The following is a 13,652-nucleotide window of genomic DNA, read 5'->3' as shown; positions in this document are numbered from 1 at the left end:
AGGTGTGGTGGGCTATGCCTGTAGTCCCAGCTAGTCGGGAGGCTGAGGCAGGAGAATCGCTTGAACACTGGAGGTGGAGGTTGCAGTGAGCAGAGATCGTGACATTGCACTCCAGCCTGCGTGAAGAACAAGACTCCATCATAAAAAAAAAAAAAAATTAAATTAAATAAATAAAAACAAAACAGAAAAAATACTCACTCAAGCCCATCCCTGGTCAGGGCACTGATTCCAGCCCAGCTTCTTGCCACTGCCTAGCCCGTTCACATGCATAGTCTCACTTTTCCAATGAGTTTTTATTGGCAGGTAAGTCATGATTTAGGATCCCGGGGTGGGGATCACTGGGTACCAGGTCCCCCTTCACCATCCTGGGAGAAGGATGGAGGACAGAGGAAAGGGAGATGCAGCCAGTTCAGATCTTCCCGGGAAACGTGCCTTCAGCCCGTTGCTCATCCCAGTCTGTGACCTGTGGAAAGACAGTGTTATTCCCTCCGCAGTGGGGAAACTGAACAGATGGACTTCTTATCTTCCTCACTTTGCCCACCTGTTTGTTCAACCAATATCCACAGGTACCTGCTGTGTGCCAACCTCTATTCTAGAGGCTGGGGAATCAGCAGTGACCCCAAAAGACAGAAATCACTGTTCTGAACAAGCTGACATGCTGGGAGGAGAGTAATGGGCAGGAAAACCCCAGGCCCACTGCAGAGCTGTCGATGGGGAGATGTGTCACTGTACAGAGCTCCAAGGGTGGGCCCTGCTTTGAAAACCTCAAGTCAACACTATGCTGTTTGTCCAAATAGGGGAGATGGAATAGCAGGCAGCTGTGAAAAAAAACGAGGCTGATTTATGTTCTGGCATGAATGGATGGATCTTCAAGATACATAGTCAAGTGCAAAAAAGGTGCCAAACAATACACAGTGCAATCCCACCACTGACCACAGGCGATGCTCAGTATAAACAATGATGGAGGCTGGGTGTGGTGACTCGCACCTGTCATCCCAGCACTTTGCGGGGCCGATGTGGGAGGACTGCTTGAGCTCAGGAGTTTGAGACCAACCTGGACAACACAGCAAGACCCCCATCTCTACAAAAAATAAAAAATAAGCCGGGCATGGTGGCTCACGCCTATAATTCCAGCACTTTGGGAGGCAAAGGTGGGAGGATCGCTTGATCCCAGGAGTTTGAGACCAGCCTGGTGAACGTGGCAAAACCCTGTCTCTACAAAAAATACAAAACTTAGCCAGGCATGGTGGCATGCACCTGTAGTCACAGCTACTAGAGAGGCTGAGGTGGGAGAACTGCTTGAACCCAGGAGTTCGAGGCTGCAGTGAGCTATGATGCTACCACTGCACACCGCACTCCAGCCTGACAGAGCAAGACTGTCTCTAAAAAAAAAAAAAAAAAAAAATGAAAAGGCCCATATAAGGCCTATGTCAAGTTAACACTCCCTGAAAGTAACACTCTACTCTTTGTGGACCTCACAAGCAGTTACAAGCATAAACGTTTTTATATACATACACGCTCACATTTTATGCTATAAGGCAGGGGTCCCCGAGCCCCAACCAGTACCTACCAGGTACTGGTCTGTGGCCTGTTAGGAACTGGGCCCCACAGCTGGAAGTGAGTGGCAGGTGAGCGAGAGAAGCCTCAACTATATTTACAAGCACTCCCTAATGCTCGCATTACTGCCTGAGTTTCACCTCCTGTCAGATCAGCGGCAGCATTAGATTCTCATAGGAGTGCGAACCCTATTGTGAACTGCGCATGTGAGGGATCTAGGCTGCATGATCCTTATGAGAATCTAATGCCTGATGATCTGTCACTATCTCCCATCACCCCCAGATGGGACCATCTAGTTGCAGGAAAACAAGCTCAGGGCTCCCACTGATTCTATAGTATGGTGAGTTGTATAATTATTTTATTATATAATGTAATAATAACAGAAATAAAGTGGACAATAAATGTAATATGCTGGACTCATCCTTACACCATCCCCAACCCTGTCCGTGGAAAAACTGTCTTCCATGAAGCTCATCCCTGGTGCCAAAAAGGGTGAGGACCACTGGTGCAAGAACGAACAGTGGATGAAAGCATGGATAACAGAGAGGCTGAATCTGAATCCCTGCTCCATCACTTCCTAGCTGTGTGACTTTGGGCAAGTTACTCAACCTTTCTGGGCCTCAGTTTCCAATTTTGTAAAATGAGGATACTAACAATAGTACCTACCTCATACGGTTGTGTTAGCATGTTGACCTTATGTGATGTAAAGTGCTAACATGGCTGGGCGTGGTGGCTCACGCCTGTAATCCCAGAACTTTGGGAGGCCAAAGCAGGTGCATCACCTGAGGTCAGGAGTTTGAGACCAGCCTGGCCAACATGGTGAAACTCTGTCTCTACTAAAAATACAAAAATCAGCTGGGCATGGTGGCAGGCGCCTGTAATCCCAGACACTCGGGAGGCTGAGGCAGGGGAATCGCCTGAACCTGGAAGGCGGAGGTTGCAGTGAGCTGAGATTGCACCACTGCACTCCAGCCTGGGAGACAGAGCAAGACTCCATCTCAAAAAAAAAAAAAAAAAAAAGGTCTAACAACATAGCTGGCCCATAATAAGTGCCAGCGGTATGTGCCTACTTTATTTACATACACACACCACACCATAAAAACTCCATCCTTGCAAATTGACTCCTACTATATAGATTGTTCTGCAACTTGCTTTTCCTGTGTCTTAGCATTCTTTCTGTGTGCTAGCATGTAGATCACCACAGTCTCCATAAAGACTATCAAGATCAATGTTTTAACTTGGGTTATTTCCAAATATTCTCCATTACGAACAACTCTGCAATGGGCATCTTTGTACATGAAGATTTTTGTAGCATCCCTAGATGTGGAATTGCCAAGTTAAAGGGTGATTTTTTTTATTTTCAAAGATTCAGCTGGGTGCGGTAGCTCATGCCTATAATCCCAGCGCTTTGGGAGGCTGAGGCAGGCAGACTGCTTTGAGCTCGGAGTTCGAGACCAGTCTGGGCAACAAGATGAAACCCCATTTCTACAAAAAAATACAAAAATTGGGCCAGGTGTGGTGGCTCATGCCTGTAGTCCCAGCTATTCAGGAGGCTGAGGCTGCAGTGAGCTGAGATCATGCTACTGCACTCCAGTCTGGGCAACAGAGCAAGGCTCAAGAAAGAAAAGAAAGAAAGGAAAGAAAGAGAGAAAGAGTGAGAAAGAGTGAGAAAGAGTGAGAGAGAGAGCGAGCGAGAGAGAAAGAGAGCAAGAGAGAGCGAGAGGGCGACAGAGAGAGAGAGAGAGACAGGCACAGTGGCACATGCCTGTAGTCCAAGCTACTCAGGAGGCTGAGACAGGAGGAACACTTGAGCCCAGGAGTTCGAGTCTAGCCTGGGTAACATCATGAGACCTTGTCTTTAAAAACTTTTTTTTTTTTTTTTAAACAAAGGGCAGGGGCATAGCAAAGAGCTATTAAATATTGACGACAGATTTGGTCAGATCAGGGCTGAAAGGACTGTCTTACTGTGTCATTATTTAGAAGTCCACACTGAAGTAGGCAGGGGTGAAATGACGTGTCTGGGACTTGCTTTAGAATACTTCAGCAAAGGAAAGAAGAAAAAGAAAAGGGGTAGATGAAGAAACCATGGATAAATCCTGATAACTATTCACTTTGGGTGATGGATGTATTTGAGGTCAATGAATTATTATCTCTGCTTTGAAAATGTTCATAATAGGGCCAGGCACGGTGGCTCATGCCTGTAATCCCAGCACTCTGGGAGGCCGAGGCAGGTGGATCATGAAGTCAGGAGATTGAGACTATCCTGGCTAACATGGTGAAACCCCGTTTCTATTAAAATACAAAAAACTAGCTGGGCATGGTGGTGCACACCTGTAGTCCCAGCTACTTGGAAGGCTGAGGCAGGGGAATCGCTTGAACCCAGGAGGCGGAGGTTGCAGTGAGGCAAGATCGCACCACTGCACTCCAGCCTTTCCAGCCTGGCAACAGAGCAAGACCCTTGTCTAAAAAAAAAAAAAGAAAAAGAAAAAAAAAAAAGAAAAGAAAATGTTCCTAATAAAAAAGGACAGGACTGCACAGAATTGTGAGCTACACAGGGATGGGAGCCCAGTGCTGAGTGTGTATTTGGAGAGTGCATGAGTGAGCTACATCTAGCAAAGCACCCTGGTCGCCTCAGCTGAGAGCCCTGACTGGTTGAGAGGCATCAGCAGAAGGAGACAGGGAGGTAATTCTAGGCGGGAGGAAAGGCACTGAGTCCTGGGACAGTGTGGTGCCCTGTCCTCCCTCTGCCCCTCACAGATGAGCTCCCACCAAGCCACCACACTCCCCTCTGCTAAGACCCCACCCCAGCATCCCAAGGGCCCTGGCAGGAGGCACATACCCAGGATGTGGGGCAGAGGGACTGGTACACACGCTGGTACCATTCGCACACAGAGATATCGCCTCCTTTAGCGGTCATTGCCTTCTGACAGCGGTGGAAGTCTGTGAAGAAAGGGGTTCAAGTCAGCCCAGATCAAGAGTTGGAACACATTTTTTTTTTTTTTTGAGGTAGGGTCTCGATCTGTCACTCAGGCTGGAGTGCAGTGGTGCGATCTCAGCTCACTGCAACCTCTACCTCCTCCTGGGTTCAAGTGATTCTCCTGCCTCAGCCTCTCAAGTAGCTGGGATTACAGGCACCTGCCACCATGCCCAGCTAATTTTTGTATTTTTAGTAGAGACAGGGTTTCGCCATGTTGGCCAGGCTGGTCTTGATCTGCCCACCTTGGCCTCCCAAAGTGCTAGGGTTACAGGCGTGAGCCACTGCACCCAGCAAAATTACATTTATAAAGATGTTTACAGCCACACCATTTGTAAGAACTCCAAAATGGAAATCACACAAGTGTACAGGCATAGAATAAATTGTAGAAAACTGGACAGCAATGAAAATGAGCAAGCTATATGCCACAGCATGTATGGATCTGAGAAGGTACTGAATGAAAAAATCCAAACACAAAAGAATACACACAGTATATATAAAGTTCACAAAGAGGTGAATCTAAACACGGTGGTAGCCGGGCATGGTGGCTCAGGCCTGTAATCCCAGCACTTTGGGAAGCTAAGGCAGGTGGAACACTTGAGGGTAGGTGTTCGAGACCAGCCTGGACAACATGGTGAAGCCCTGTCTCTATTAAAAATACAAAAAAGTTGCTGGACGTAATGGCTCATGCCTGTAATCCCAGCACTTTGGGAGGCCGAGGCAGGCAGATCACGAGGTCAGGAGATAGAGACCATGGTGAAACCCCATCTCTACTAAAAATACAAAAAATTAGCTGGGTGCGGTGGCGGGCACCTGTAGTCCCAGCTACTCGGGAGGCTGAGGCAGGAGAATGGTGTGAACCCAGGAGGCGGAGCTTGCAGTGAGCCGAGATCACGCCACTGCACTCCAGCCTGGGCAACAGAGCGAGACTCCATCTCAAAAAAAAAAAAAAAATACAAAAAATTGGCCAGGCACGGTGGCTCACGCCTGTAATCTCAGCACTTTGGGAGGCCGAGGCAGGCAGATCATGAGGTCAGGAGATCGAGACCAGCCTGGCCAACATGGTGAAACCCTGTCTCTACTAAAAACACAAAAAATTAGCCGGGCATGGTGGCACGCGCCTGTAGTCCCAGCTACTCAGGAAGCTGAGGCAGGAGAATTGCTTAAACCCGGGAGGCGGAGGTTGCAGTGAGCCAAGGTTGTACCACTGCACTCCAGCCTGGGCAACAGAGCGAGACTCTGTCTCAAATAAATAAATAAAATTGGCCAGGCATGGTGGCTTACGCCTGTAATCTCAGCACTTTGGGAGGCTGAGGGGGGTGGATCACGAGGTCAGGAGTTTAAGACCAGCCTGGCCAAGATGGTAAAACCCTGTCTCTACTAAAAATACAAAAAAAAAAAAATTAGCCAGGCATGGTGGCAGGCGACTGTAATCCCAGCTACTCGGGAGGCTGAGGCAGAGAAGTGCTTGAAGCTGGGAGGCGGAGGTTGCAGTGAGTCGAGATTGCACCACTGCACTCCAACCTGGGCGACAAAGCGAGACTCCGTCTCAAAAAAAAAAAAAAAAAAAAAAGCTGGGTGTGGTGGCGAGCGCCTGTATTCCCAGCTACTCAGGAGGCTGAGGCAGGAGAATCACTTGAACCTGGGAGGCAGAGGTTGCAGTGAGCTGAGATCGTGCCATTGCACTACAACTTGGGCAACAAGAAACAGACTCCATCAATAACATAACAACATAACATATATAAAATAAAATAAAATAATAAACATGGTGGTAAAAAACAAAGATGTGAGGCCGGGCACAGTGGCTCACGCCTGTAATTCCAGCACTTTGGGAGGCTGAGGTGGGTGGATCACCTGAGGTCAGGAGTTCAAGATCAGCCTGATCAACATGGTGAAACCTTGTCTTTACTAAGAAAAAAAAAAAATACAAAAAATTAGCTGGGCATGGTGGCGGGTGCCTGTAATCCCAGCTACTAGTGAGGCTGAGACAGGAGAATTGCTTGAACCCAGCAGGCAGAAGAGGTTGCAGTGAGCCGAGATCGTGACATTGCACTCCAGCCTGGGCAACAAAAACAAAAAACTCAGTCTCAAAAACAAAAACAAAAAAACAAACAAAAACAAAGATGTGATAACCCCCAGTTAGTGGGGTCACTTCTCTACTGGGGAGAGCGGGGTGCTGTGTTCCAGACAGGACATAAAGAAGGTGGGGAGGCCAGGCGTGGTGGCTCATGCCTGTAATCCCAGCATTTTGGGAGGCCGAGGCGGGTGGATCACCTGAGGTCAGGAGTTTGAGACCAGCCTGACCAACATGGAGAAACCCCGTCTCTACTAAAAATACAAAAAATTAGCTGGGTGTGGTGGCAGGTGCCTGTAATCCCAGCTACTTGGGGGACTGAGGCAGGAGAATTGCTTGAACCCGGGAGGCGGAGGTTGCAGTGAGCCAAGATTGCACCATTGCACTCCAGCCTGGGCAACAAGAGCAAAACTCCATCTCAAAAAAAAAAAAAAGAAGGCAGGGAGATGAGAGTGTGGGCAATGTCTGCTTTTCTCTCCAGGTTATGGTTGCACAAGGGGTTCACTTTAGAATTATTCATTTAGCTGTACATGTTTGTTATGTGCTTTCTGTACATGTCACAGTACGCACACACATACAGCTTTAAAAAAAATCATTGTAGGGGCCAGGCACGGTGGCTCACACCTATAATCCCAACACTTTGAGAAGCTGAGGCAGGAAGAGCGCATGAAGCCAAGAGTTTGAGACCAGCCTGGGCAACAAACTGAGACCTCTTCTCTACAAAAAAATTAGCCAAGTGCAGTAGTGTGGGCCTGTGGTCCCAGCTACTCGAGAGGCTGAGGTAGGGGGACCTCTTGAGCCCAGGAGGTTGAGGCTGCAGTGAGCTATGATTGCACCACTGCACTCCAGCCTAGGTGACAAAGTGAGACCCCATCTCTGGAAAAAAACAAAACCAAACCATAATAATAATAAAAAATTTAAATAAAAAAAAAATCATTGCAGGAACTAAAGTTTGTAACCCTAGCCTGGACCTGAACAGCAGGTGATGAGAGGCATGGGCCTTCCAGAGTAAGGATGTTCAGAATAAAAGGGAGGAGGCTGGGGTGGATGGGTCCCCTAGGAAGAGGCAAGCGGTGAGTGACTCGAGGTATGTGGCCAGGGAAAGGTCCTGCTTACCCAGGTAGTTCTGCCAGCAGTTTCTAGTCTGGTTCTGGTTGGGGAAGCGGCTGTCAAAAGGGGCAGTCTTGTAGTTCTTGATTTTGGTCTCCATGTCTTCCGCCATGGTGCTGAATCCTGGAGGCGAAAGGAGTGGGTGTCAGCAGGGGCCCCAGGGGCCCTGAGCAAGCCAGACTACCCAGAATCAATGGAAGAGGGCAGGCACAGAACAATGGGCTGGGTGTGAACAAGTTCCTGCCTCTCAACATACACAGAGATGAGGGGCAGGGCGAATCCACACATCTGAGTGTCGAGGTCGCGGCAGGGTTGGGGTACAACTCCTCAGCAAAATCAAGCCTGGTCCCCAAATAACATGAGCTAACACTCACTGAGTGCTTACTACATGCCAGGCGCTGTTCTACACACTTTACTCCTATAGCCACTCTAAAAGGTAGGAACTATTACTATCACCATTGCCCAGACGAGGAAGGAACAGGGTGTCTAAGTGACTTCCTACGGTTAAACGGCATAAAAATAACTGGTGGGCTGCCTCCGTTGTTGGCATAATCTACACTGCAAAGATTCTTAATCTTTTTGGTGCCACAAACTCCTCAGCAGTCTGATGAATCCCAGAAACCTCTCGCTGAATGTTTTTTTTTTTCTTTTTTTAAGACAGAGTCTTGCTCTGTCACCCAGGCTCACTGGTACGACCTAGGCTCACTGCAAACTCCGCCTCCAAGATTCAAGCAATTCTGTTGCCTCAGCCTCCTGAACAGCTGAGATTACAGGCACCTGCCACCATGCCCTGCTAATTTTTTTGTATTTTAGACAAGGTTTTACCATGTTGGTCAGACTGCTCTCCAACTTCTGACCTCAAATGATCCGCCCGGCTTGGCCTCCCAAAATGTTGAGATTACAGAACGGAGACACCAAACCCGGCCTGAATATGTTTAAATGTATTTAAAAATTGCATAGGCTCCATGAGTACATGAAGTGAAAAAAACCTGCACAGCATCACAAAGAAAAGCAGTTATATCCAGCTGAGGATTCATTAAGGAATACAATTTTCGCCGGGTGCGGTGGCTCACACCTGTAATCCTAGCACTTTGTGAGGCCAGGGGGGTGGATCACCTGAGGTCAGGAGTTCAAGACCAGCCTGGCCAACATGGTGAAACCCTGGCTCTACTAAAAATATAAAAATTAGCTGGGCGTGGTGGCAGGTGCCTATAATCCCAGCTACTCTGGATGTTGAGGCAAAAGAATCGCTTAAACCCAGGAGGCGGAGGTTGCAGTGAGCCGAGATTGTGCCAGTGCACTCCAACCTGGGCAACAGAGCAAAAACACTGTCTCAAAAAAAAAAAAATACAATTTTGAAGTAATCATGAATGAATACAGTATTTTGTGACATTTGCTGTTATAATGTGGTATAAGAATACCTGTGATTTTGGGTGGAGCACAATGGTTCACACCTGTAATCCCAGCACTTTGGAATGCTGAGGTGGGAGGATCGCTTGAGCCCAGGAGTTCAAGACCAGCCTGGGCAACATGGTGAAACTCCATCTCATCTCTACAAAAAAAATATTAAAATTGGCCGGAAGAGGTGGCTCACGCCTGTAATCCCAGCACTTTGGGAAGCCGAGGTGGGTGGATCACCTGAGGTCAGGAGTTCAAGACCAGCTTGGCCAATATGGTGAAACCCCATCTCTACTAAAAATACAAAAAATTAGCTGGGCATGGTGGCATGCACCTGTAATCCCAGCTACCAGGGAGGCTGGGGCAGGAGAATCACTTGAACCCAGGAGGCGGAGGTTGCAGTGAGCCGAGATTGTGCCATTGTACTCCAGCCTGGGCGATACAGCAAGATCTTGTCTCAAAAAAAAAAAAAAAAAATTAAAATTAGCCAGGTGTGGTGGCACGTGCCTGTGGTCCCAGCTACTGAGGCAGGATCGCTTGCACAGGGAAGCAGAGGTTGCAGTAAGCCAAGATTTCTCCACTGCACGCCAGCCTGGGTGACACAGAGACCCTGTCTCAAAAAAGGAGAAAAACAAAAAAAAGGAATGTCTATGATTTTCATTGCTAACAAAATCACAGCTGCTGCTAGTACTACCGAGGTTGCTGCCTCAAAAGGTTAGTAAAAACACAGATGCAATTCCACCCCCCACCCCAATTCAAGTACTAGCATTCCTTGAATTCTACCAACTCTGCGGACCCAGGGTTAAACACCTTTAATATAATGTCTCTGAAGAAGTGACAGTGTTCGTCGGGAGCCTGAGAGAAAAGTATCTATATTCCAGGGAATCCTAGGAGTCGTGGGGCTATACAGAGACTTGCAGAGCAGTGTCAAATTCAAGCGACGCAAGGTGGTGGTGGGGGTCTGGAGCACTAAAACAGTCTTTCGGTGGGGAAGTGGGGTGTAAAACACCAGCTGCTGGGGCACAGACGCAGTAGGAAGGATCGTTACCGGCGAGATCTCTACCCGGTATCTGAGGATGAGGGTGCATCGGAGATGACGCTGCGGCCCCTCCAACGTCCAAAAGGGAGGATGGACTGGACACCCGGGAGCCAGGCTGCGGCCCAGGCAAGCCGCGAGAGGCCACGCCTGTGAATTAGCCATGAAGAGCCCTGGAGGACAAACTCCTGGGCCAAATCCTGGTCGCTGTGTAGGTTCAGCTAGGTCGCTTGGTATCTCTGAGCCTGTTTACTGACAAAAGGGGATAATCGCAGGCCCTATCTCATAGGGCTGGTGGGAGAGTTAAATAAATTAATTAAAGTTGTTTGGGATGTTGCCTGGCATCAAGGAAGAACCGTATCATTGTTAGCTCTTACGATGAACAGAACAACAGGGCCCCGGGGTCCAGGGAGGCCGGACGCCGCCAGCCGGAAGCCTCAACCCGTTCTCAGGGAAGCTGGGGTCCGGCTCCTCAGCCCGCTAGACTGGGGTCCCAGGTTACAGAACCCTCCACACTCACCTAAAGGCACCCCGGATTCAACCTGCAGCTCAATGTGACCCTCAGCAAAGACACCACAGTCGGACAGGAAGCGGAACTACTACCAGCCGGAAGCTGAGAGAGGTGGGGACTACGGGAGTCTTGCGAGCGGCTTCAGCTCCCTCCCAGGAGGAGGCCACCGAAGTCATTCAAGCCACGCCCAGCAAGAGAACTACGACTTTCTATTGGGCTAAATGCTTGTTCATCCTCACTTCTGGCCCAATCGTGAGCTTGCGCGGCTGGGGCTCGGGCGCCTGTGGGTTACCCGATCTCATCACCTCTGTGTCTTCACTCAGAGAGAGCGTTATAGATCCCGGGGCTGGCTGGAGGGTAGGTGTGGGGAAAAATGTCCCAGCGAAAGTACTTTTATTCATGCAAGAAATATTTATTGAACGCTTTTTCTGTGTCAGGTATTTCTTTTCTTCAAAATTTTTTTTTCTTTTTTTTTAATTTTTGAGACAGGGTCTTACTCTATGGCCCAGGCTGGAGTGCAGTAGCGCGATCTCAGCTCACTGAAACCTCCGCCTCCTGGGTTCAAGCGATTCTCCCGCCTCATCCTCCCGAGTAGCTGGGATTACAGATGCGCACCGCTACTCCTGGATATATGTATGCATTTTATAGAGATGGGGTCTTGCTGTGTTACCCAGGCTGGACTCGAACTCCTGGTCTCTAAGCGATCCTCCCGCCTCGGCCTTCCAAAGCGTTAGGATTACCGGCGTGACCCACCGTATCCAGCCATCAGGCACTTTACGGGTTGAGAAAGCACGCTGCACAAAACACAAAAATCCCTACCCTTAAAATATATATAGAGAGAGACGGAATCTCACTCTGTCGCCCAGGCTGGAGTGCAGTGACACGAACTTGGCTCACTGCAACCTCCGCCTACTCGGTTCAAGCGATTCTCCTGCCTCAGCCTCCCGAGTAGGTGCGATTACAAGCGCACGCCACCACTCCCGGCTAATTTTGGTATTTTTGGTAGAGATGGGATTTCACCATGTTGGTCAGGTTGGTCTTGAACTCCTGACCTCAGGTGATCTGCCCACCTCGGCCTCCCAAAATGCTGGGATTACAGGCGTGAGCCACCGCGCCCGGCTATATCTGTTCTTTTACATTATGTTTACCTCTTTTTGCCTCCCTCAATAGAAAAGAATTATCATAAAGGAAGAATTTTTGTCTGCCTTATTCATTCACCATTGTATCTAAAGCAGTGCCTGGCACACAGGAAGTGTTCTATAAATATTTGCTGAATGCAAGAATTTCTTGTGGAAATGAAGGAAGCATCTGGGGACTAGGAGAGGGAGCTATGAAAGAGAACTGCTTTCCTTCCTCCCCCATCTGGCCTCTAAAGCTTCTCACATACCATCTGGGGTGCAGTGTCCAGATGGAATTGGGTCAGGGACCTCTTCTTACACATTCTGTGTCCATCAACATTGTGATTATTTGTGGAATTACCTGTTTACATGTATGTATTAATCCCCTGCAATGAGATCTTCCTAAAATCCAAATCCCTTTCCCTGCTTAAAACCCCTTGATGGGGGCCAGGCACGGTGGCTCACTCCTATAATCCCAGCACTTTGGGTGGCCAAGGCAGGCGGATCACCTGAGGTCAGGAGTTCAAGACCAGCCTGACCAACACGGTGCAACCCCATCTTTACTAAAAATACAAAAATTAGCTGTGCGTGGTGGTGTGCACCTGTAATCCCAGCTATTTGGGAGGCTGAGGCAGGAGAATTGCTTGAACCTGGGAGTCGGAGGTTGCAGTGAGCTGAAATTGCATCACTGCACTCCAGCCAGAGTGACAGAGCGAGACTCCATCTCAAAAAACAAACAAACAAACAAAACCCTTGATGGCTCCCCAGGAGCCCTGGAGACAAAGTCCAGGCTCCTCACCATGGCCCACAGATCCTTTATGAATTGGTCCCTGTTGCTGCTGTAGCCACGTTTATTTTTAATTTTTTAAATAGAGATGGGGGTCTCCCCTATGTTGCTCAGGCTGGTCTGGAACTCCTGGCCTCAAGGCATCCTCCTGCCTCAGCCTTCCAAAGTGCTGAGATTACAGGTGTGAGCCACTATGCCTGGCTCACATTGATAGTTTTTAGCAGTGGTATGAGATCGTCCACCTCTGGGCCTTTGATCTTGTTGTTCCTTCTGCCTGAAACATTCTTTGCCTACCTGACTTCTCAAATCAGCTGTCTCCTCCTCCAGGGAGTCTCCCCTGACCCTTCTCCTCCTGGGCTAGATCAGGTCTCTCCTTTTGGCCTCCCTCAGTCCCCTGGAGTCTTCTCATCCCAGGTCAAAACACTCTGATGATGGGTCTGTCTTCCCACTGGACTGTGAGCTCCTTAAGGGGAGGGTCCAGGGCTGTCTTGGTCCCTGCTGTATCCCCCGCATCGCTCACAGGACGACCAGACAGCAGGCTGTCTTTAGGGGCTCAGTGGCTCTCAGAATGGCGTAGGCTCTCTTTACAGTGTAGGTCTGAGTCCTGTGTCCTCCAGCTTGGAGTGGGGAAAGAGTGAGTGGTGTTGGGGTGCAAGCACTAGTTTTAATTCTTTGATGATCCCTTGCACTGGGAGGACACACAGCACAGTAAGCCCTTTTCAGGGTCTGAGTCTTCTCTTCAAGGGGACACAGCAGATATACTCTCATGATTGGGTCTGATTCCTTTACAAATCCCGACACAGGGCAGGGACACAGTAGGCCCTATGGGCTTTGGGTTTAGTTTCTTTGCCTCTCTCATCACAGGGCGGGCACATGGCAGGCTCCCTGAGTCTGGGTCTCCTTTGATCATTGCGCAGCACTGGAGGTGGGTGGTTCCTCATCCCAAAACTAACCACCGAGGAGGGAGGTCCGCGAAGATTGCGGAGGGAGTGAAGGCGGAGTCGAGAGGCCGGGCCTAAGGGGGCGGGACCGGGGAAACTGACAGCGAGGGGCGGGGCTTAGGGACCTGGGAGCTTAAGGGACTTGG

At 49.2% G+C, this 13,652-nt stretch overlaps 1 protein-coding gene across 2 annotated transcripts; it reads right to left on the bottom strand.

Moving 5' to 3' along the window:
• Positions 1 to 274: 274 nt before the first annotated feature.
• Positions 275 to 10,987, bottom strand: COX6B1 (cytochrome c oxidase subunit 6B1). Of its 2 annotated transcripts, XM_054673314.2 has the most exons (5): positions 10,670 to 10,777; positions 9,621 to 9,723; positions 7,722 to 7,838; positions 4,397 to 4,497; positions 275 to 463 (listed from the first exon to the last, which is right to left on the bottom strand). In XM_054673314.2, exons 3-5 carry the CDS (start codon positions 7,825 to 7,827, stop codon positions 410 to 412), a joined length of 261 nt encoding a protein of 86 aa, XP_054529289.1. In that variant the 5' UTR covers positions 7,828 to 7,838; positions 9,621 to 9,723; positions 10,670 to 10,777; the 3' UTR covers positions 275 to 409. The 2 variants fall into 2 exon arrangements, with proteins under 2 accessions (XP_054529289.1, XP_016791189.1); XM_016935700.3 differs by lacking the exon at positions 9,621 to 9,723 and having other exon boundaries at positions 10,670 to 10,987.
• Between the last annotated feature and the right edge of the window lie 2,665 nt (positions 10,988 to 13,652).

The sequence above is a fragment of the Pan troglodytes genome, chromosome 20, assembly GCF_028858775.2.
Source record: "Pan troglodytes isolate AG18354 chromosome 20, NHGRI_mPanTro3-v2.0_pri, whole genome shotgun sequence".
NCBI classification, from domain to species: Eukaryota; Metazoa; Chordata; class Mammalia; order Primates; family Hominidae; genus Pan; species Pan troglodytes.
This window is presented reverse-complemented; position numbering and strand designations above follow the sequence as displayed.

What these genes read in the sequence shown, in the direction of transcription:
- COX6B1 (XM_016935700.3), bottom strand. Translation starts at nt 7,827, where the DNA reads ATGGCGGAAGACATGGAGACCAAAATCAAGAACTACAAGACTGCCCCT. An exon ending in CTGCTGGCAGAACTACCTGG is followed by an intron (nt 4,498 to 7,721) that starts GTAAGCAGGACC and finishes CTTTCTTCACAG; the next exon opens with ACTTCCACCGCTGTCAGAAG. An exon ending in CCCTCTGCCCCACATCCTGG is followed by an intron (nt 464 to 4,396) that starts GTATGTGCCTCC and finishes GTCTTTCCACAG; the next exon opens with GTCACAGACTGGGATGAGCA.